At 41.4% G+C, this 23261-nt stretch overlaps 1 protein-coding gene across 2 annotated transcripts; it reads right to left on the reverse strand.

Moving 5' to 3' along the window:
- Window positions 1-4475: 4475 nt before the first annotated feature.
- On the reverse strand, window positions 4476-23207 carry LOC138964982 (cyclin-D-binding Myb-like transcription factor 1). 2 transcript variants are annotated; one of them, XM_070337101.1, is made up of 18 exons: window positions 23110-23207; window positions 19043-19237; window positions 18183-18266; window positions 17692-17762; window positions 17031-17169; window positions 16554-16630; window positions 16011-16201; window positions 15565-15674; window positions 15038-15106; window positions 14521-14680; window positions 14063-14131; window positions 13566-13648; window positions 12971-13105; window positions 12214-12410; window positions 10731-10869; window positions 8614-8741; window positions 7384-7525; window positions 4476-6728 (listed from the first exon to the last, which is right to left on the reverse strand). In XM_070337101.1, exons 2-18 carry the CDS (start codon window positions 19221-19223, stop codon window positions 6622-6624), a joined length of 2082 nt encoding a protein of 693 aa, XP_070193202.1. In that variant the 5' UTR covers window positions 19224-19237; window positions 23110-23207; the 3' UTR covers window positions 4476-6621. The 2 variants fall into 2 exon arrangements, with proteins under 2 accessions (XP_070193202.1, XP_070193203.1); XM_070337102.1 differs by lacking the exon at window positions 23110-23207 and adding an exon at window positions 22784-23099.
- Window positions 23208-23261: the final 54 nt, after the last annotated feature.

Consider the following 23261-nt stretch of genomic DNA (forward strand, 5'->3'; position numbering starts at 1 on the left):
CGAACAGAAAAGGCTAGTTATCTCCCTTGTTTTTCTGATAACGTTCGTAAAAGGCTACAGATGTAAATACTTTGATGTAAAGAATAATCCTACAAAGTTTCAATCACATCCGATGAACTTTGTCAAAGATATAAAATGTCTAATTTTTCCTTTGACGCTGACCTGTGACCTTGAAAAAGGTCAAAGGTCAACGAAACCATCGTTAAAGTGTAGAGGTCATTGGAGGTCACGACTAAACAAAATATGAGCCCGATCGCTTTGATAGTTTCCGAGAAAAGTCCAACGTTAAGGTGGTGTCTACGGACGGCCGGCCGGACGGCCGGCCGGACAGACTAACACTGACCGATTACATAGAGTTACTTTTTCTCAAGTGACTCAAAAAAGGATAGAAGCTAGAGATAGAAGCAGATGCACATTTTTTTTCCCCAGTCTGCTTTCAGCAGACCCTAATCTTCTTGTCAAAGAAGTACTGGACGAAAATAAGTAAGCATAAAAAACAAAGGGGAAGTAAACTTGGGAGACAGAATATCAGTGCGAGTTATACAGAATCTATCTCCTTGCACCAGAGAGAATACTGGAACATCATCCTGTTAAAACAGAAAATGAAGGGGAAAAATGTTCCTTTCGAGTGACCAACCTTAAATTTGTGAGGCGAGTCATTGTAACAAACCTAATTTTCCCCGAGTACGCTAGTACAAGGGTCCAGCAGACTTTAATTGTCTGTCTGTCTGTGTGTCTCGACTTAACAGCTTATTGCTGGGAAACTACTGGGCGCAGTTCGTTCAAAAGTTGATACACTAACTTGATAATAGGTCCGATTGATCGTATTAAAACTTCATAATGTTACCTGGGACCTAAATGCGAAATAAACCACAAAAAAACGACTTGGCGGTGGGAGGAATTCGCGGTGCAACAGCCAGCCAGGCAGTCTGATAGAACGGTGCAAGGTCTCGGCAAACCAAGACTATGCCATACTCGTAGCAAAGCCGCCGAATGGTACCGTAAACCAAGAATAGTGACGTAAGAAAATAGAATGTCGTCTTTTGATTTGGAACGTGACGTGTTTTAGAATGGAGATGTGGTAGTGTGTGTGTGTGTGTGTGTGAGAGAGAGAGAGAGGGAGAGAGAGAGAGAGGGAGGGAGGGAGTGAGGGAGAGAGAGTGTGTGTGTGTGAATGTCTGAAGAGTACTCGGGTCCAGCGCGAGCGGTTTTTATCATCGCATCCACATAATAGAGAAAATAATAGAATGAGAATTGTATTCCCAGCTTCAGGGACCCTTCTGAGCCCTGCCCCTAATTAACTTTTTCATTTCTTCCCGTCCTATCCTTGCATATAAATCAATATAAATAAAGTGTAAAAAACCCTTGCTGGACCTTCAGCTCTATTTATCTTTTCTAAATCTAGTGAAATCCGAGGCTCGTTTGCTGGCATTAAACTGTTTCAGGCTGGAGGTTGCTCATATTTGCCACTCAGCTGCTGTGAACATTGCCTTATGTTCGAAGTGTGGTTCATTTGTAATTGCAGTAGCTATAAAACTGGAGTTTTTTTCAAGTTAAGCACTGCAGAATGAACTGTTAAAACAATGGTAAATGCACTTGAAACATCAGTTATAAGGCATTCTTAGTTTGTAGCTGTAGAGGAGATGTTATTCTGCATTTCTCCATTTTTGGCTCACGTAAGTGTAGCCTATGCGATCGTAACTTTGTCTGTGCGTTTGTGCGTGTGTGTGCGTGTGTATGTCTGTGGTAGAAACTTTAACATTTCGTCATTTGAAGACGTCACATTATGACGTAAGAGGGTTAGACGTCACGCGAAGGAATTACTGAAAGTCTCGGTCATTGTTATTTTGAGCGGGCCGAGACTAGTTGGCAGTCGTGTCCCTGTAAGTAGGCTACATGCAGACAGACAGATCTAGATCTAGTGTCTCGCTTTCTTGCACAGTGTCACCTATGCTTACTGTGTGTGTGTGTGTGTATGTGTGACCACGGACCTACATTGTAGAATGTAGGTCCGTGGTGTGACGGAGTGATTGAGTTTGTGTTACTGTTTGTCGATTTCTTACGTGAGCCTTGAAGGCTTCGCCTCTTGTTGATTTGAATACATTGTCTGTAAAGTGTTTTCTGTTTGTTGTCATACTTCTTAAACTGATGAATGTCCTACTCTTACTTGTACAAAATGAAATAAATACTCAAAGCATACCCCGAGTTCTTAACTTGAGTAATTCAATGCATTTCTACATCTATTTAATTACCATATTTATGACGCTCACCCTGTACATAAGCTTCAGATTATACAGGACTATGAAGCGAACATGCACATACAGTATTTGCCTTTTGACAATACATGTACACTCTTTCATTCAAGCAGGAACAAAAATTCCCTTGCACAATACACACCAGGAACTTTTTATTTTTTATTTTACTCAATTCAAAATGTTTAACAATGGTCCAGTTTAAGGACAAAACAATTGTTCAAACACAATATCACAGGAACAGATTTAATTCTCACCCATTTTTGATGTAAAACAGCTATTTTTCTTTATGGCTCATTGTGTCAATTTCACTCACGACTTTTTACCTTTTGACACCTGGTTGATAGAATGTCACTGAGTCAATGGGAATGTCCCAGTGATCTCGCAAGCCATTACAGTAAAACCTGTCTCTAACGGACACCCTTGGGGAATGGTAATAGTGTCCCTATTAGACAGGTGTCCCTTCTGCACAGGTGGAGGGGCCGGGGCAATATTTTACAAAGAGCACGTAAAATGAACAAGACACTTTTTGTCAGTCCTGTAGTATGTATTTATTGGATTGAACATGAGACTCACTGAAAATGTGAGTAAACAAATGATACATGTAGCAAACAACAACAACAACAACAACAACAACAACAACATCCCCCCACCCCTCACCTACCCCGTTCCCTACACACACTGTGCATTCAAACTTACGCAAGTCGGACGTCACAAAGCTAAAAATAGCTGACTTTTCATCAGTCATTCAACGGGAAATTCCGCAGTGTGTCTCGACCTGTTTCATTCAGGTTTTTCTAGTCTCAGCATAAATGCATGGAACAGAAATTTAGCTGTGTTAACTATTGTTTCATTCGAAGGATTGCTTACAAAGAGAGAGAGATCGAGAGAGAGATTAGTAGGAGGGGGGAAAGGGGGGAGTGGTAAATGATAAATGGTTGCATTTTCTGGTCCACTGACAGGCAGATTCTTCGATCTTGCAGTACAAAACCACTCCCATACCATGTTGTTCAGGTCTTCATATTGCGTTTTCCGACGTTTCACAGTTTTTTGGTCGATTTGCGCACCTGACTCCCACTCCTTCATCACGTCTTCTTTTTCCGATTTGATCCTCGCGATCTGTGTTTTACCACATCCCATCTCCTTCGCCACATCTCGGCATGATTGGCCGCTATCTAGTTTTTTCAAGGCAGCGACACGCTGCTCTAAAGTCAACGCTTTTCTTTTTCCTGCTGGAGATTCCATTTTCAAACACAGTAGTCTACTGTTGCTTTTGGTTGTGACTGTATCCACAATGCGGAAAAGCGAAAGTGAGCCGAAAGTGAGTGAGCGAAAGTGGGTCTCCATCTAAACAAGCCACTGATTGGTCAGAAAAGGGACAGGACAACCAATCAACAACCATTTGTGCTACGGCTACTACTGCCGAGCACTGACTGCATAACAGTTGAGTTTTCGAAGTTACGTTTTTGTGTACGTTGTGTCCGTTTGTGACAGTGTTTACACTTCCTACGGTCCAAAAAATCGTGTCCGCGTCCGTAAGTGGCAGGTGTCCGCCCGTTAAAGGTTAGTTATTGTTGAAATCGTGTTCGTGCCATGATAAACTGTCCGTATGTAGCAGGTGGCCGTTACAACAAGGGTCCGCTAGACTCAGGTTTTACTGTATCAAAAAAAGTAATTCATTTTTACAAGTATCAATTCTGGCTCTCACAGTAACCGATCAATGTGTTACACCAAACAGTGAAATCAAGTCTAACAAACATTGTGATTGCTTTCTTCTTGACAGGGAAAAATAGGGTTACCTGAATTAGAATATATCAACTGATATGTAGATCAGTAGTCAATTTCATTTCAGGTATTATGATCTGTTTCATGCCTATGTATCTTTTTACTCTCTTTTTGTGCCTTTTTGTAACTTACCCATGAAAGCATACACAAATAATTCTTGTTACATGTACTCCCTCCGATCTTACAAGGCAGCTTTTGCTTTCTTTCTTTCTTTATTTGGTGTTTAACGTCGTTTTCAACCACGAAGGGTTATATCGCGACGGGGAAAGGGGGGAGATGGGATAGAGCCACTTGTCAATTGTTTCTTGTTCACAAAAGCACTAATCAAAAATTTGCTCCAGGGGCTTGCAACGTAGTACAATATATTACCTTACTGGGAGAATGCAAGTTTCCAGTACAAAAGACTTAACATTTCTTACATACTGCTTGACTAAAATCTTTACAAAAATTGACTATATTCTATACAAGAAACACTTAACAAGGGTAAAAGGAGAAACAGAATCTGTTAGTCGTCTCTTACGACATGCTGGGGAGCATCGGGTAAATTCTTTCTCGTCCCAACCAATATGGGACTCCCCCTAGCCCGCGGGGGGTAGCTTTTGCTTTCCAGCAAAGTTGTAGCATTCAAACCAGACAGTGTCAGTGGCAAGGACTGTCAGTAATAATGAGGACAAAGTAATGTAACATCATATGAAAGACAAGAAGGTCCTCGCACAAAGGGAACAAGTTTGGGACATGCACGTTTTAAAGGTGGAAAGTTGCTTTTCTGCAAAGGGGTGTGAAATCCACACATCTCTTAAAACCATACAATATTTGTAAATCTCAAGTCCGTTATGTAACCAGGAAAGCTTCAATAAGTAGTTTGGTCCTCTCTTTCTCTCTCTCTCTCAAGCACACACACACATACACACACACGCACAAAGAGAGAATGTGCCTACAGTTTTGTGATCATGTGAAACATGTTTCGATAATTTGAAGCCTGTCACTACACCAAAGTGCCCATTATCTTAGAGTATCCCTTTGCCTCAATGTGGAATACACCGTTTAGAAAAAGATTCTACACAAGTCAAAATAATTCTTCAGAGATTGACAAGATTGCAAACCTTTATCTCCGGAGTTGTCCGCAAGATGTCATGCGCTAATATTAAATGCTTGTGCATCTAAATAAACAAAATAACCGTAGCTTGTGTATAGAAATCAGAAAAGCTTAAGGAGCTGTAACTAAATATTTTTAAGTCAGCCAAGGAAAATAGTACTGACACTTAATCTTTAAAACAGAGTTTTAGATGGACACGGCATCATGACCTTTTACAATACGCATAGCCACATTTGGTCTTTCAGTGAGTTTGCACAGGGCTTGCTCAAGCAACGCCTACTGCAGTGCCACTTTTCAGTGTAGACAATGTTTTATTACCCATTTTGTGACCGGTACACTGAGTGGGAAGCAAGAATGAGTAACAGGACTCACCTAAATGAGGGGACTGTTGCATGCTTGTGATTATTTGTTTAAGAGTAGCAATCTTTATTTTGGCGTAGCAATTGCTTTTAAAACGTAGCAGTTGGCAGCTCTGTATCAGCTTCAGCATTATTAGCACATCAGATCCTAAAATGTCCACCGTGATTCTCCGTCTAATTCTCTACACAAGGGCTCTCTGCACTAGCAAGTCGGTACACTTCAGTGTACTTGCACAAACAATTGCCACCTGCCAACATTAAGATTACAATTTTACACTGACAATCGCCGACTTTGCAGAAGACCTATCACCGAAAACCAATCACCCCTACCAAAATATGGTGTCTCAACTAATAATAACCAAGTGACCAAGCCACTCTTTGTTTGTACTGTTCTCTCACTCCTACAGGATTTAACCATGGGTAGTAATCCCATGCAGCTGCCATTCCCAACAGGAAAATCAAACAGGAAAAAACATGAACATACTTACAAAACTCTTGAACATATTTACAGGTAATAAATTAAATTATGGAAACAGCCACAATCTTCTGTCAGTCAATATCCTCTCAGGTCATAACATATTTCGTGTTAAATGCAAACATTTGGCACAAAAAAAAGGGCAACACTTCTAGATAATCAGTCAACAAGAACCTGTGAGTGCACTAATCGTCCTTCTGTGAACATGTCTACCAAGTCCCAGTAACAAAATGATTTCATTTTCCTTCATCCAACACCCCGCACTCGCCTGCTGCTGATTAGAAACAGACTACAAAGTTTGCAACTATGGAAAAGGAAAGTTTGTTTGCATGCAAATATCTTTCACCTGTCCATTAACATCTATGAAGAATCAGCACTACAGGTGAACCCGTGTATAAGGACCACCCAAGGGATAGACAGGTGGTCGCCATGGAAAGTTAAAGGTGAATTAAAAACTCGTCTGGGATCTTTGGGAGTGGTCATGGTGGGTAGGTGGTTGCTTTTGAAGAGGTGGTCGCGAGATATTGTTGACGGGTCTTGTTTACACTGGAAGGGAACAGAAAGTGTACTATATGTCTTTCTCGTGCACTGAAAATGTGTTCCAACTAGGAGGTACGTAAAGAACAAAACAAAACTCAGAACTCTGTGTCGCCGTCACTGCAGATCATCACCAACTCCAAGACCTTGATGGTGAACTTTTTCTGACTCCAAATCTGACGAGTTGCCCATAAGATCGGTTTCGCCTGATGTTAAAATAGGATCTGAAAATGAAAGTGTCATCAGCAAATGAAGTACTGAGCATTTCACAAGTGAACAAAAAGAAAAAGATTGACGTATTTACTGTCAAACATGTACCTCTATATTGTCTTTCTCATATTCTGTGTACCAATACATCTGAACAATGATAACTAATGTTAGAGATTCAACAACTTTTGAACCTCAACAACTTTTGAACCTTAGCATCAACCAGAAGTTCTGAATAACTTTTGCTGGAATTGGAAAAGAAGAACAAAACAAAGAAAAAGACACAAACTTTTACTCAGTCTTTTAACTGATCCTTCAGAAATTAGTTCCTGTGTAAAATGTCACAAATACCTACAACAGCAACATTGCTCACACACACGCACACAGATGCAACACACACGCACATAGTTGTATCCATCCAACAAGCACCAAACAGCACAGGTACATACAGCAATCCAAAATTGTACACATATACAAGAAAAGCATGAAAATAAATTTTTTAAATTTAAAAAGAAAAGAAAAATACGTACAAACAGGTATCTGTACAACATCAGCATAATAATATTCATACTTCCAACACGCATCCTACACCTGAGAGAAACCCACATCAGTTCCCACCCTTCCCCAAACAAACACATACACACACAGGGTTTACTCCAGAGCTCAACTTGCCTGAAAGAGGATCGATAATCTCTGCATCGTTGGAGGATCCCTGTGTGAACTGAGGCGGTGAAGACACCACCCCACAGCCCATCACCAGATCACCGCCTGAAACCACCGCTTCCATCTCCACACCGCCTGCCTCACTCACCACCTGACCATCAGTCAAATCACAGACAGTTTCAACTTACATCCTGTTCACAACTCCAAAGCACCCTTCCAGCAGGTACACAACACACGTAACACTACGCCATCAAGAATCTTAAACATATGTGACCCTCCACCACGGAATGAGTCGCATGTCACCTGTGCATGATTTGTACATTTGTACATTTTCCTAGAGTTGTGTATGCTCTATCCAGTTGTGAAACCCGTTTTAGAAAAGAGCGAACACTGTTTGAGTTATAAGCCTGTGACTAAGGTGACCCTCACACTGTTACCAGACACTCCCCGGACTTATATTAAGCCTAGCGCAGAACCGCGCGAGGTGACATGCGACTCATTTCGTGGTGGAGGGTCACATATGAGGCAGAGCGCTATTTTAGGTAGATCTGAGAAACAAAGGGAAGTAAGCTCTCTCAATGCATACAACGTGTCATTGAGCACTGAAAGAATAGCAAGCATTGAAACGAACAAGTCGGGGGGAAAAGAAAGAGAGGGAGGCCGAGAAACAGCTGAAGGCGTGACACAGAGGCAGAACTGAAGAGGCAAGGCAACAGCTGGACAGAAGCGGAAAGAACAGCCCAGAGCAGACTGCGATGGAGAAACGTCAATGGCCTATGCTCCGCTGGGGGCAAAGGGCCTAACATTGTACTCTAAGTTTTGCTTAGTGCTTGGGATCTTGGTGTTATGTCTCAGTTAAATGTATGCTTTGTATGCTTGTTGATTTGTGCTAGTTTATTCTATAATGAATCTGTAAAGCGCCTGGAGCCAATTGATGGGACTCGCGCTATAGAAAAGTTATTTATTATTATTATTATTTTATTATTATTAAGTAAGTAAGTAATGAACAAGCAACTTTCAACTTCTTATATGTCCTATGCATTAGACTTGGAGCGCTTACTATGCCATTGGTAACATTTCTTTGGTGAAATATGAAACCACAACAAACAAACAATCAACACCTAACTGTCAAACGCTGAAGAATAAAAAAGTAACAACCAACCAGAGAAAAACTCCCATGATCAACAAGAAAATCGACGCTACTGTTAACACTACAGACAAGCACAAACAGCAACTGACCTGCACTTCAAACGATGACTCCTGGTCAATAATTTCCTGCTGTCTAATATGAACTGCTGTTGCAAGATCATCATCATCTATCCCAGACTCCTCTGCCATTGTTCCATCTCCGGCAAGAATGTGCAGGTCTGCACACACACAAAAATGACACATTTCAATGAACATTCTTTTTACCATTGGGGCATGCCGTGAGTTCTTCTGCAGAAGAGCATCATGATGAGTACAAATGATTAATTTTGTTTCAAAGAAAACTGGAAGGAAAATTGTATTCGAATTTTAGATGTACAGCAGTCCCTGCAATGTACGGCCCCCCGGCGTGAGCGGACACCTGACATGTACGGACACATTTGCTCGGCACGGAGTGTTTTCCTTCAAAACGTGGACGCGGACACTCATTTTCGGTCCAAACAGCAGGTCATACCTCCAATGTACGGACAGACCATCGTCAAATTTTCACCACAACAAAATCGATAACAGAGCAGTCCGGCTCTTGGTACAAAGATCACAGCCGCAATGGCGTGATGACAGTCACTGATAACTTGAGTGCACGTGTACCCATCAGGAGGGGGGGTAGTTTTGGTCAGAAGTGGAGAACATGCGAAGATGCCAACATGAAACTGCACTGTGCTCTTTATTCTTGTCTGTTGCGTAAACAACAGAAACCACACAGAAACCACAGTCGATGAAGGTCCTGAGCGAAAGAGAGTGAAAAACCGGCCACAGTTCTCAGCATCGTGTGTCTGTGTGTAACCTCTTTCATTGACAAGATAGTCTTGTTTCCCCTCAGCCTTGACCAGTGAGTAGGTTGCCTAATCTGTGAACCCTTCAGTTGTCTTGCTTTGTCAAAAGTTACGACACAAGTCAACTGGTTTTGCTCAGCCCAAAACAGTACATGGCTGGAGGGAGTGAGAGAGAGGGAAGGGGGGGGGGGGGTGGAGGGGTAGCTGGCTAAACTCTGTGGGGTGTCCGGTGTCACTGCATGTCAGCAGGAAGAGCATTGGAGAGAAATAGAGAGGTGTACTCTTCCACACAATTTCCAAGCATCAGTTGTCACAGCTTGGGGTAGGCATTAGTGAGGGAGAGTGGGAGCTGTGTTATGTACAGTGTATTTCCGACTGAAGAGTGAAAAGCCACTGCCATGCCACATGATCGGCATGCAGTCAATAAAGCCAGACAAGAAGAAAATAAATTACATTCTTTCTTTCTTCGTTCATGGGCTTAGACTCCCATGTTCACTCATGTTTTTAGCACGAGTGGATTTTTACGTGTATGACCGTTTTTACCCCGCCATTTAGGCAGCATACGCCGATTTCGGGGGAAAAATAAATTACATGATTATGACATGCAGCTCTATCTGCTGCTATTTATTCAAACTGGTTTTCAAGCTTATTCTTGCAAAGCATCTGCACACGCTCCTCTGTGCTGTGTTTGTGTGGCTGCTTTTGTATGTCAGTGCATGGTGAGTGTGTTCATGCACTGCCTTGAGGATTTATTTTATCTCTTCTTTTCAACACTTTTCATACAAATCATTTTTACAGAACTTTTAAAGAAGTATTAGGAGTTTATTGTTATTGTTTAGTAGCCACAAGAAGTGATTAGCATCTAAGACTCAATCCTGTTGTTTGTGTGTCTCTGTGTGAGTGTATGGGGGAGGGGGTGGTGTGGTCACCCCTCCCGTGACCGGACACCTGCAATGTACGGACAGTTTTGCCATGGCCCAAGGGTGTCCGTTCATGAGAGGGACTGCTGTATATTAAATCAGGGCTTAAAGTTAAAATGGAACAAGATGTAAACGGAGGAAATATAAGTTTGTGCATTATCAGAGGTGGCTAGGTAAACTAGAGCTGCATCCCTCTCACGGGTCCAAGGTCTTCCCCCCAGAATGTCACACTTTCTAAAATCTTTGTGATATGGTGCAGTCTGAGCATAACTTGTGCAGAAGGGAACTAGGTAGAAGGAAACATTTTTTTGAGGGGAGGAAAAAATCTTTCGATTGAGGAAATCTTCCAAAAGGACGAGGATTTCAAGCCCTGATTAATTATAATATGATGAACCAAAGAAATGACTACATGCATAGTTTCCGAAAGACAAAGCCAAACGAGGGTAAAGGGTGTCACCTTGATCAGGGTGAAGGCCGTCGGACAGCTGTATGGTTAGCCCCTGGTCCAGCCCTGTCACCCCGTCCTGGTCCCCCGCCTGGATGATCACCTGGGGGTTCAGCTGCACCTGCACGTTCTCCACCTTCACACCATCGCCCTGCACAGGTACACTTGGTTTCTTAATACAGTGGAACCCCCCTTTGAAAAAGAACCGAACTTGAGACTTTTTAAGACCTTATCAAAATGACCTGCAAACATTTTCTGATTTACCACCTTCAAAAATCTGTCAGTACACTGGCTTTTCATCATTCACACAGGAGTACAACTGCGAACGTAACACTTAATTCAAAACTGCTCAAATCAGTCTTAGTCTTAGTCTATGAAGAAACACAGATACAGACACAAATGAGATCACAACAGTCTTAGTCATCATATTAATCCCCGAGTACGCTAGTACTAGGGCTCAGTAGACTTTAATCGTGTGTCTGTGTGTGTGTGTGTGTGTGTCTGTGTGTCTTTCTTCACTTAACAGCTTATTTCTGGGAAACTGCTGGGCGCAGTTCGTTCAAAAGTTGATACACTAACTTGATAATAGGTCCGATTGATCGTATTAAAACTTCATAATGTTACCTGGGACCTAAATGCGAAATAAACCACAAAAACGACTTGGCCGTAGGAGGAGTTCACACCGGCGGGGCAACACGCAGCCATTGAGCTGAGAGAACAGCCGAACGCGTCACACAAAAATACGTCATGACAAAGTTACACGCAAAGCGAAAGAGACTTTCACGTCATTTGTTCGGAATTTTCCGTCTGTTCCTAGCTTGTCAGTGAAGACCTGACGTGAGTAAGCTTACCCAAAACGCCTTTGTTCTCTATTCACATTGCAGCTGTGAAATAATCAGTCTTGTGTCTCGGTCGTGTAGGTACAGAGTTTGCTTCTGCAATCATTGTGTTCGTGTTGATGACGGCTTCATAAGACAAAATAATCAGCGAATCTATCGCGAGGAAGACGTTTATGTACAAATCACCAAACCCAACTCATTTTTTGTGTGCATTTTTCTGAAGAATAAACTGCATGTGGTTAATTTCATCCGTTTAATGCTTGTCGAAACATATCTGATCACAGATGAGGTCGCAGTTTGTAGGTTGAATCTATGAATCGGCCAGAGATAGATCTGCATTTCTGGTCAGAAACCAACATTCACACCACAGACATTCCAAACATTTATATTTATTGAGCGAGCCAGTCTGAAGAGTACTCGGGTCCAGCGTGAGCGTTTTTTATATGAAATCATACAGACACATACACACATGAGATCATTTCTTTCTTAGTCTTCATACTAATATGAAGACAGACACAGACACACAGGCACACACACAAATGAGATCATTAAATGTTCAGTCTTATTCTTCATACTATAATATGAAGACAGACTCATACACAGACACACACACACACACAGACAGACAGACAGACCCTACTTCAAGCAGAACTGACCTGAGACATAGGCATAGCCTGAACAATGATGTGATCGCCAGACAGACTGCTGGTGCTTGTGCCTCCAGTTACGGACACAGTGGCTGTGGTGGTGGTGAGGTGGGGCTGTGCGATGAGGAACGCTGTGGAGTTGTTGGGCGTCCACTGCTGCAGCACCTCGAACGCCTGGAAGGCGTCTGCATCCTCGCTGTCCACACCTGTTGAATTGAATTGAAAACTGTGTATATAGTTTTAAACTTTTATTGAGCCTGGGCCAAACTGCAGATTCATTTTAACCAGCTTAACTTCAAACTCAACTCGCTGAACTTAAAGCGTCCAAAAGGAACCAGTTCATGATTCGGAAGAAGAACAAGAAGAATTCGATCACACATTATCTTTCAGAAAAACAGCTGCAGTGTCAATCGTCCTGAAAGTCACAATTACAGGGCTAGAACTGAAGAAAGGCAAATATCCCTGAAATTCATGGTGGGGGGGTGGATTTTGGGGAGAGTGAATTAAAAAAGAACTTTTATACAAAGTGATCCACTTTGAGCAAATTCATAGATTTCTCAGTTTAACAATGAGCACAGAATTAGCAATAAGAGCCCTGCATTTAAAAGGCAGGAAAACATGACAGTTTGTATCAGGTCTAGTGTTTCTGTGCCATCAAGATCGAGGAAGCCTCTCCTTGAAGAATTTATCAACGGATATAAGCTCCTGATAATCTAAGCCAATTTTTCCAAATTAATTTGTGGTAATGTGAAAAGGCGTGTCTTACCCTGCAAGGACACCGGAATGTGCAGTGCCATTTCCCCAGCCCCAGCCCCAGGGGGGAGTTCCATGCGTGTCACACGCATCCCATTCTTCACCTTCGCGTTCTGATACTGCATGCTCATCAGGCTTGCCAAGAGCGCTGTCAACATGTCACAAAACACAACAATTTCTTTTTTAACAATTTCCAAAACAAGATCACGCGATTTCCTTCAGCACAGTGTGGCAAACCACAAGGAATATAGCTTGGAAATGCGGAAGTCACTCATCAATACGTAAATACACACACATACACGTGAACACTGATTTTTGAAAGAAAAGGGTATCATAATTATTGTGCGCGCGCTGCACAAATCGGAGTTGGTTGTTTGTACTGATCACGGGATACAGCCCGTAGGAGGTGTGGAGTGTGCTCCAAATGTTGCGAAAAACCTGTCTGCGGTACAGGGGCTCCTACTCCTCCAGACCGCTGATAAACCTGACAGAGTCTATTACCAGACCAATGGGTTTTCTCACACTAACATCCAATACTGGTTTACTGTGTGAAAGAATACATAGGCACAGCATAATTTTCACAATGGCGGCGTATTGTAGCTGCTTACCGTGAAAATCTATGTCTTGATAGTTGGGTACATGGCGTTTCAGTGACCACCACTTTCCTCTTAGCCACTGTGGAGACCTTACACTGTGGCATAAGAAAAAAAACATTGTTGTAATTCACAGATAATTAAAAACCTTTTCAATGCAAAGTCATTGCAGATTTTAAAACTATCCATGCATGCCCCCCCAAACCTCCCACCTCCCAATATGAACATACATTATCCCTCGAAACATAAAAGATCTCAGAGAGGCTCACAGACGTTTGAGGCGAAGGTATCAGAAAAAGACAAAGACATTCACTGCAGTACACAATGTTACTGCTAATTATAAACGACTTGTCTCTAATATGTACACATGAACATTTGAAGAAACGAGTTACTGGCATATGCAAGAGAGTAAATAATTTAGTAAGAAGTACCATTTGTGACAGAACTGCTTCACTTAGCTGAAACCACTGTGCATCTCAATGACAAATTTAATAATAATGATACATACATACCTTGGCCAGTCTTTTGCTAGCTCATTCCAGTCAATGTCTTGGTCATTCTGCACATCCATCTTTGAGATCCTACACAACAAATCAACAAAAATATTACTAAACTGATGTGATGACAGCAATGTTCACCCCCCCCTTCCCCCTTGAAAACAACCTGTTAACAATGTGCATACAATCAAATACACTAATAAATAGCCTTACTAGAGTATTTCATATGTATCCATTGATTTGTTCTACCTTTTGAACTTGATTGTAAAACTAAATAACTGTAAACAAAAAAATGACAAACAAAAGTCTTTAAAAATCATTTTCTGCTTCTTCAAAGAGAAATAAGGACAACAATTATTATATTAATTGTAGAATTTGAAAGGTAGCCCTTCCCTCCCCCCCCTCCTCCCCCCCCCCCTCCCGAATGTGTTGACCCCACAATGCCCAAGCCCATAAAATCATCCTGCACTCACTTTTCTATGAGTGAGAGATCATCCTGCCTGGTCCAGTCCGCCCCACCCTGCTGTTTCCAGTTGAGGTAATTCAGCCATTTTGTCCGGCACTGTTTCTCTGACCTTGTTTGTACCTGCTCTGCCACTGCCGCCCAAGACAACCCTTGGGTGATGCTTTCACCTGTTGACAGACACAAAGAAAAAATGAAGAAATAATGTCTTCCACAATGAGTAATGGCTGGGAATCATGGTTTTGTGACAATCTATACTCCAGAGTTCTCTCAGTACTTACATACAATCCCAAAGTCTTTCTCATTCTCCAAATAAAAAAAAATTAAAAAAATGAACAGAGTATAATGAAGAGAAAATTGAACATTGCATTCTTTTCTGGGAAGAGCTCACAGGATCAAAGCGATATTTCAAAAACAAAGAACACAAAAATCATTTTATCAAGAGTTAAATGCTCTATTTTTTTGGTGTTTTTGTGTTATTTTTGTTTTGTTGACAAATCAACCACATAGGTCTATGTTTGACTTACTTGGCTTATAACCAGTGAGTTCATAAATAGCTTGTGCTAGTCTCCTTTCCTCCTCAGGGTACCATTTTCCTGCAAAAAAACATACACAACAGTAATATACTACTGGATAAATATGCAATTCACATGAGCCAATAATTGTGAAATACAGTTAAAAAAATAAAAAATAAAATAAAAGTGTAAAATAGCTGTAAACTCACAGATTCTACACTATCAAAAATCTAAGAAAACAAGGTCTTGAAACCCGGGCTGAGATGCACAAACCAAAAGTGGGTGCAACCCAAATGGTAGAGAACAAACCTAGGGTTCTGATTCGTTGAAATCACAACACATCTCAGTTTCAACCAATCCCACACTGCAGGTGGCTCCCGTTTGGGTGGTAACTTTCTCGTGCATTTCGGCCCAGAGGTCTAAAACTTGGGGCTCGACTGTTCCCCGTTTCCGAACAAATTCAGAATCTTGCCCTTAAAGTGAAGGACATTTTATTGCTACGGCCTTTTCTCTTCTCACCTGGCATTTTTGATACTGACCTGAATTGCAGTTGTCTTTCATCAGTCGACACTTGTCCTTGACTGATGACGCACTTCTTCCCAGCGCTGTTCCAATTGCCGCCCAGTCATTGCCATGCTTCACTTTCAATCTGCACGGTCACACACATTTTTCAGGTCAGAGCCTGCATACTAATAATAATGATAACATGGCGCAAATTCTATGCTCTTCTTACAAGTTACAATCCTGCAAAATAAAAACACAAAAGGTATAAACAAACAAATTTGCATTGCTTTATATCATCATGTAAAAATGAAACTTTGCTGATTAAGGTGATTTTTCATGCAGTATCCAAACAGCTAAATAACACATTCTCCTTGGCAGATTTAGAGTTTTTAAAGTTAAATCTTTAGATAATCCTTTTTTTCACATCAAGTCATTGCTGTCCCATATGGAGAAACTAGTTTCTGCATTTACTTTTACTCACTCTCTCAAAGTGTTTATTTCTTCCGGTGAGTATTTTCCCATGTGATTTTTCTGGTCATACATGCGAGTCACACGTCGATACACAGAGAAAAGAGGCCTGGAAAGTCCTCGTGCAATGGTTCGGTAAAAATCTTTTCGCTCATCCTTGGACATCTCAAAAATGATCTCCTTTGGATCCCCTATATTTTGTTCCTGCAACAGGAAGCAAGACAGGTGTAACAAATGTGTTGTTGCACTTAACACTAACAATAGAAACATATTTCTTACCAAGTTTTGGGGGTGCCTGTGAAAAAGCTAGTTATTGTCTTGAAAATATCTTTAGGCAAACTCAGAGCCATAGTTCTGAAATGGAAACATATATTCTACTCTCTTCTGAAATGGAAAGATATTCTACAAACACTTCAAAAAGGCTTTACCAGATTTACAGGCTGAAACGTCTTCAGTGAAAATGCTTTAAAATGTGGAGATAAAACGGCTGTCTTGCTTACACAGGGAAAATGTTTCTGATGCCAAATAACAAAACAAAAAGAAAACAAATACTTACTTCACAATACCGGGAGATGTTGTTTTGCAGGATTTCTACCTCATCTTTTGTCCACTGACCCTGCTTCCATCTATGACCTGCAGGTACAAACAGAAAAACATGCACTTCATAAGACAAAAATAAAGTGAATTGTCAGGTAACATACAGTACAGGGGTAGAACCTTAACTTCGTGTTTGATGGTGCAGGTATGCCCAAATCTAGCCCAGCAGAAATTTCACTGGCCCTGTACATAACAGAGTTGATCTGCAGTGTTTATATGGCTCTTGATATATTACAACCCAAAATGTTGCATTTGACCAGAATTTTGATTGGCCAGCCGGGCGAGTTGCCAGTCGGTTTCTACTAGCTCGGCGGATTTTTTACTCGCCCCTGGCGATCAGGCAGACGATTTGGCCATCCCTGTGGTGCACAGATTTTATATCAGTACAAAAGGCACTGCCTGAGAGGACAGAGAGTAGAACAGAAACATGACCCACCCCCTTTCTGATATGCATGTTTGTCATCTCTGGTGGTGAACCACGTCTGGTTGACGCCATCAGAGGCTGAGGGAGGGTTAGAGGAACGCTTGCTTCCACTGCTAGACGTAGATGCTGTGGTCAGCTCTGCCTTGTCTGCCTGCACAATAATTCACTTCTTGGTCAGATCAAAGGCAAGCAGCACTGTTAGTGTTACCTGCAAGACCAGGAAATATTTAACCCACTCCCTTTGACTATGAGACCTACGTCCATGGATTCCTAAACTGCAACAGATAATTTTCAGGGATCTGCGTTAAACAACAGACCCTCAATAAAAAATTTTTACAAGTCTGATTTGACTTGCTGCTAAGATTCATACAAAAACCAAAACAGTTTTGCTGGAATATTTGTAAATTCCAACCAGTACCAATCCTTGGGAACTGTATATGTGGGAATTTGATGCAGCATTCTGCGAGTTTTATAGAACAGCAAAATATGCTTTGAGTCTGAATCAGGAAGGAATAAAAAGCCAGTGACATTACACAACTAACAGTATTCTTCATGACACAAAAAGCAGTTTTAAAACCAGGCTAATATATAAAAAAAACAGCTGATTCTGGTGGGCTATACTGTTGAACGTTTTTTTCAAATAATATGCATTGAGTGTTTCTTGGTAACTTACTTCATCAGCGGCAACTGTGATGTCATCAAGGTCTGTCTTTATGTGTGCTTGGGTAAGAGCGCTCGTGTCACCTGCAAATGTATTCAATTCAATCAAAATTACAAACAAAACCAGTACATTTTGAATCAAGTAAAGATAAAATGCCCAGACATTTAAAATGTTTTTACCTTGAAGTTAAAGTTAAAGGGGTACTGCTAGAGGAGGCAGACAGATCAAGCAGTAGTGAGTGGTCGTTTGAAATCAGTGAGTAAGTCAATAATTACATCAAACTCAATAACTGGTTTCTCACTCTCAGATTTGGACAACAGTATTTGATTAATTGATTGTATTCACACTCAAAGCGTTTGATTCTTATCATATATATGGCACATTTTCATGTTTTCTTCTAAAAAAAAGTTTTTAAAAAAACACACACACACACACAAACATGAAAATACTTTGTATTTGTCTCAGTATAAGACATCTATTACTGTTACAAGTGAACAACTCACCGGTCACAGCTAAAAGGTAAGACTGTCCATCTTCTCCTTCAAGACGAATAAACTTGGATGAAGGCTCAAAGGTTGTGCCGTCCTCTAAAAACAAAAACAAAAAGCCAAAATATATATTTTATAAACCATACAAAATAATAAAATGTAAAGAAAAAAGTTAAAAAACAAAGGAATACTGTACTCACCAATACAAGAACGAGACAAGACGGTACGAATTTTCGCTTATGGAAGCTTCATCAGGAAAAACAAGAACACAAAAGACAACAAAAAGCAGACGCAACACGGAACGAACAAGGTTTGAAAGAAAATGGAGGGGAAACACGCAAAAAAGGGAAGGAACTCTAGGAACGGAAATGAATGAAAGGGGAGAGAAGTGGTTGGATGATGTTCGTTCCGTGTTGCGTCTGCTTTTTGTTGTCTTTTGTGTTCTTGTTTTTCCTGATGAAGCTTCCATAAGCGAAAATTCGTACCGTCTTGTCTCGTTCTTGTATTGGTGAGTACAGTATTCCTTTGTTTTTTAACTTTGTTCATCTTACCACAGTCACTTCGTTGTTTAGATTAAAGAAAAAAGAGTATAAAAAACCCAGATGTGCTTGTCTATGCATGTAATTACTTAATTAGTACAGTTTTCAACTAAAGCAGACTATACATTGTGAATGGTGTAAGAGTGGAATTTAGACACCAAGAGGATTCATGTGGCAAAACATACAGCTTGCAACTGCAAGGCTTGAGAGCTGCACCTTGCACTTTCAGTACTAGTATGCCAAAATACACCATCTTTCCAGATCACTCTGTAATTCATCAAGAGAAGTATTTCACGGCAAAGAGACCAATTTGATAAATGATATGCATCCACCTACCTGTTTCGTGTGGTGCAACAATGATGTACTGTTGGGCACTCAGCTGCAACGCTTCAGGATCAATCACCTCAGTTTTCACTTCAGCCACAACACACTCTGAGTGATTTGCCAAAGCCTCAAGCTCTATGCCGGATCCATTCTCTGCTTCATCAATGACCACAGCAGACCCGTCCTCTTCCATGATGTTTGTGAATCCTATATATTACAGAAAAAAAATTATAGTTGAATATCAAGGAAAACTGAGTCCAAAATGATGATACATATGATGTAAAAACTTTCTTTAAGTTACAGATGTAACTTTCACGATTATTCAACAACTCTATAATATTAATAATTAATATGAAGGCCACCATCTTGAATTTTATCCCAGCGAAGCTGGAGGTATCCCGTGAACGCTATACTGTAATCGATTTGAGAAATGTGCATACCGAATAATACATGATAAAGAAGGATTCTTTGTGCCCGGCTACGTGCTACAGTTGGAGATGGAAGTTCACCAAAAATTGGGACCATACTAACAAAAATACGGTGGGTGCAATAGTCGCCCCCATTTTTTCAGCAAACGCCACCCAAGGCCGTTTTGGACGGGTAGAAATTCCGTAGTTTCCAAGTCTATGGATAAAGCTCGCGTAAGAAGAATACGTCACGGTCGAAAGTCTTTGACGTCAATTAATGAATCATGACGTCATACCTCCCTGTAGTCTTTCTCTCTCGCGCAGTGTGTGTGTTTGTGTTAATTTTGTGCACATGTGTTAGTGTTACTGTTTGTGTGTGTGTGTGTGTGTGTGTGTGCGTGTGTGTGTGTGTGTGTGTGTGTGTGTATTTGTGTGTGTGTGTGTGTGTGCGCGCACGCGTGCATGAGTCTGTACTCGTATGTGTGTGTGTGTGTGTGTATTTGTGTGTGTGTGTGTGTGTGTGTGTGTGCGTGTGTGTGCGCACGCGTGCATGAGTCTGTACTCGTGTGTGTGTAAGTGTGTGTGTGGGCATAAGTGTATGTGTGTGCGTGTATGTCTGTTTGTTTGTAAAGGTGGGTATGTCCGTCTGTCCATAATTATGTGCGTATGGGTGTGTGTTTTGTGTGTATGAAGTTTTTTGTGAGAGAGTGAGTGAGTGCGTGTGAGTGAGTGTAAGTATGTGTGTGTGTGTGTGTGTGACTTGGGGTGTGTGTATGTGTGTGTGTGTGTGTTTGAGGGGGAGAGAGAGAGTGTGTGTGTGTGTGTATGTGTGTGTGCATGAGTTTATGTGTGTATGAGTGTGTATATGTGTTTGTTTGTAAAGGTGTGTGTGTCCGACTGTCTATGTGCGTATTTGTTTGATTGTTTGCTTAACGCCCAGCCGACCACGAAGGGCCATATCAGGGCGGTGCTGCTTTGACATATAACGTGCGCCACACACAAGACAGAAGTCGCAGCACAGGCTTCATGTCTCACCCAGTCACATTATTCTGACACCGGACCAACCAGTCCTAGCACTAACCCCATAATGCCAGACGCCAGGCGGAGCAGCCACTAGATTGCCAATTTTAAAGTCTTAGGTATGACCCGGCCGGGGTTCGAACCCACGACCTCCCGATCACGGGGCGGAAGCCTTACCACTAGGCCAACCGCGTATAAGTGTGTGTTTTGTGTGTATGAGATTTGTGTGTGTGTGTGTGTGTGTGTGTGTGTGCGTGCGTATGTACAGTGTGTGTGTGTGTGTGTGTGTGTGTGTGTGTCTGTTTGTATAAGAGAGAAAGAGAGAGAGTGGGTGGGTGTGTGTATGTGCGTGTGCGTAAGTGTATGTGTGTGTGTATGTGTGTTTGTTTGTAATGTAAAGGTGTTTATGTCCGTCTGTCAATATGTGCGTATGGGGGTGTGTATGAAGTGTGTGTGAGAGAGTGAGTGAGTGAGTGTGTATGTGTGTACGTGTGTAACTTGGTGTGTCAGTGTGTGTGCGTGTGCGTGTGTGTGTGTGTGAATGTGTGTGTGCATGAGTTTGTGTGTATGTTTGTGTGTGTATATGTGTTTGTTTGTAAAGGTGTGTGTGTCCGTCTGTCTATGTGCGTATATATTTGTTTGTTTGCTTAACGCCCAGCCGACCACGAAGGGCCATAATTATCAGGGCGGTGCTGCTTTGAGATATAACGTGCGCCACACACAAGGCAGAAGTCGCAGCACAGGCTTCATGTCTCACCCAGTCACATTATTTTGACACCGGACCAACCAGTCCTAGCATGCACTAACCCCATAATGCCAGACGCCAGGCGGAGCAGCCACTAGATTGCCAATTTTAAAGTCTTAGGTATGACCCGGCCTGGGTTCTAACCCACGACCTCCCGATCACGGGGCGGACGCCTTACCACTAGGCCAACCGTGTATGTGCGTATGAGTGTGTGTTTTGTGTGTATGAGATTTGTGTGAGTCAATGTGTGTGTGTGTGTGTGTGTGTGTGCGTGTGTATGTATGTACATGTGTGTGTGTGTGTGTGTGTGTGTGTGTGTGTTTGTATAAGAGAGAAAGAGAGAGAGAGAGAGAGTGGGTGGGTGTGTGGGTGTTTGTGCGTGTGCGTAAGTGTATGTGTGTGTGTACGTGTGTTTGTTTGTAAAGGTGTGTATATGTCCGTCTGTCTATATGTGCGTATGGGGGTGTGTTTTGTGTGTATGAAGTGTGTGTGAGAGAGTGAGTGAGTGCGTGTGAGTGAGTGTGTATGTGTGTACGTGTGTAACTTGGGGTATGTGTGTGTGTGTTCGTGTGTGTGTGTGTGTGTGTTTGAGAGAGAGAGAGAGAGAGAGAGAGAGAGAGAGAGAGAGAGAGAGAGAGATGTTTGTCTTTCGCTGGGGTATGCAGTGCCTTGGCGTTGCACATCTACTTAATTTTAATGTGTTACTTATTGTTAATGACCCCCAGTCGGTGCTGGTATCATCACCATAAATGTATAATAGTTTTAATACGTATTATATAAACTTGAAAGAGATTTAAATATTGATGTCGTCACGGAATTTTGGCATAACTTTCTAGTAGCAGTGTTTAAATGTCGAAGCTGCTTTTCCCATTTTTACCCAAGAGACCGAATGTATATTGTGTTATTGTATTTGTCAGACTTGATTGTACCAAGTTGTAATGCGCTTAGAGCCAAATATTTTTGTTTTTTGTAAGGGATAGGCGCAATATAAATACACTTTATTATTATTATTAACTCACTTTTGACAGCTTTTCAGCAGAAGGCCAAAACTGATTATTTTCATTATAAATATTTGAAATGCTGTTTATATATTTGTACCTGGTAACTGGTATGGATAGAAAGATAAAAGAATGTTAAATCATGTGTTGCCGATTGTATTCTGGAGAATATTTCTCATTGAGAATGATTTACTTTGTCTAAAGCACAAAAACATCAAAATCGCGAAGAATCGAGTTACGCCAAAATTCCAAGACAACGACGATATGTTTTCCCCAAACCAGACTTCCATTTGAAAGATCCTGACAGCTAGGACTCTGTCAGGAAATCAATTCATAAAAAATGTTCACTCTGCATGCATGCATAGATTTTTGGTAATGGATGTGTTCAAGTGCTCTTCTCTTGTAATTTTTAAAAGCCAGGACCGTGGACGGGTCTATGGTGATTCACATGATTTACATGGGAAGAAAGGCATCTTGGAGTGAGAGTGAGAGAGAGAGAGAGAGGGGTGGGGGGTGGGGAGAGAAAGACTGAGACATTATACATGTTATAAAGTACAATAAACAAGCAAACTTGAGGAACAACCTTTTGTCTGATCATCTATCAGAAAATCCTTTCCTTTCCCCAAGTTTTATGGCTTTCAGGTGGAAGCAGCGTTGACATCGCTAACGAACAAGAGTAATCAATCGCCTTTTGATGAATTGGTAATGGAACGCTTCGCGCATTGAATTTTCTTGCAGGGAAGAAAATGTAATATATATCGTAATTCGTTGTGTCCCTTTGCAAGCGGAAACGGCCATATTGTTAGGCATTGGATTTGGATATTTATGCCAAAATGCGCTTCCACTTGACTAACTTTTGAGTGAAATTCGACTGTCAAAACAAATAAGCCAACTTCTGTTCAAACCCACGTGTTGAAACAGCCAAGCAATGTTTTCGTCCGGGTGTTTCTTGAAGAACCAGGATGACGGAAGACCAGGATATAGGTTACCGAGGAAGCGGAATGATATTTCATCAAAAAAATGAAGAGAAAACTTTCACCTTGTATTTATTTTATGGCTGT

Source organism: Littorina saxatilis, linkage group LG4 (assembly GCF_037325665.1).
Source record: "Littorina saxatilis isolate snail1 linkage group LG4, US_GU_Lsax_2.0, whole genome shotgun sequence".
Taxonomy (NCBI): Eukaryota; Metazoa; Mollusca; class Gastropoda; order Littorinimorpha; family Littorinidae; genus Littorina; species Littorina saxatilis.

Bases quoted from the DNA above. Each gene is read 5' to 3' on its own strand.
- LOC138964982 (XM_070337101.1), bottom strand. From the start codon at position 19,223: ATGGAAGAGGACGGGTCTGCTGTGGTCATTGATGAAGCAGAGAATGGA. The intron at 16,202-16,553 runs GTAAGTATTTGT...TTCCTGTTGCAG, and splicing joins ACATCTCCCGGTATTGTGAA to GAACAAAATATAGGGGATCC. The intron at 7,526-8,613 runs GTCAGTTGCTGT...ACTGATGGTCAG, and splicing joins AGTCATCGTTTGAAGTGCAG to GTGGTGAGTGAGGCAGGCGG.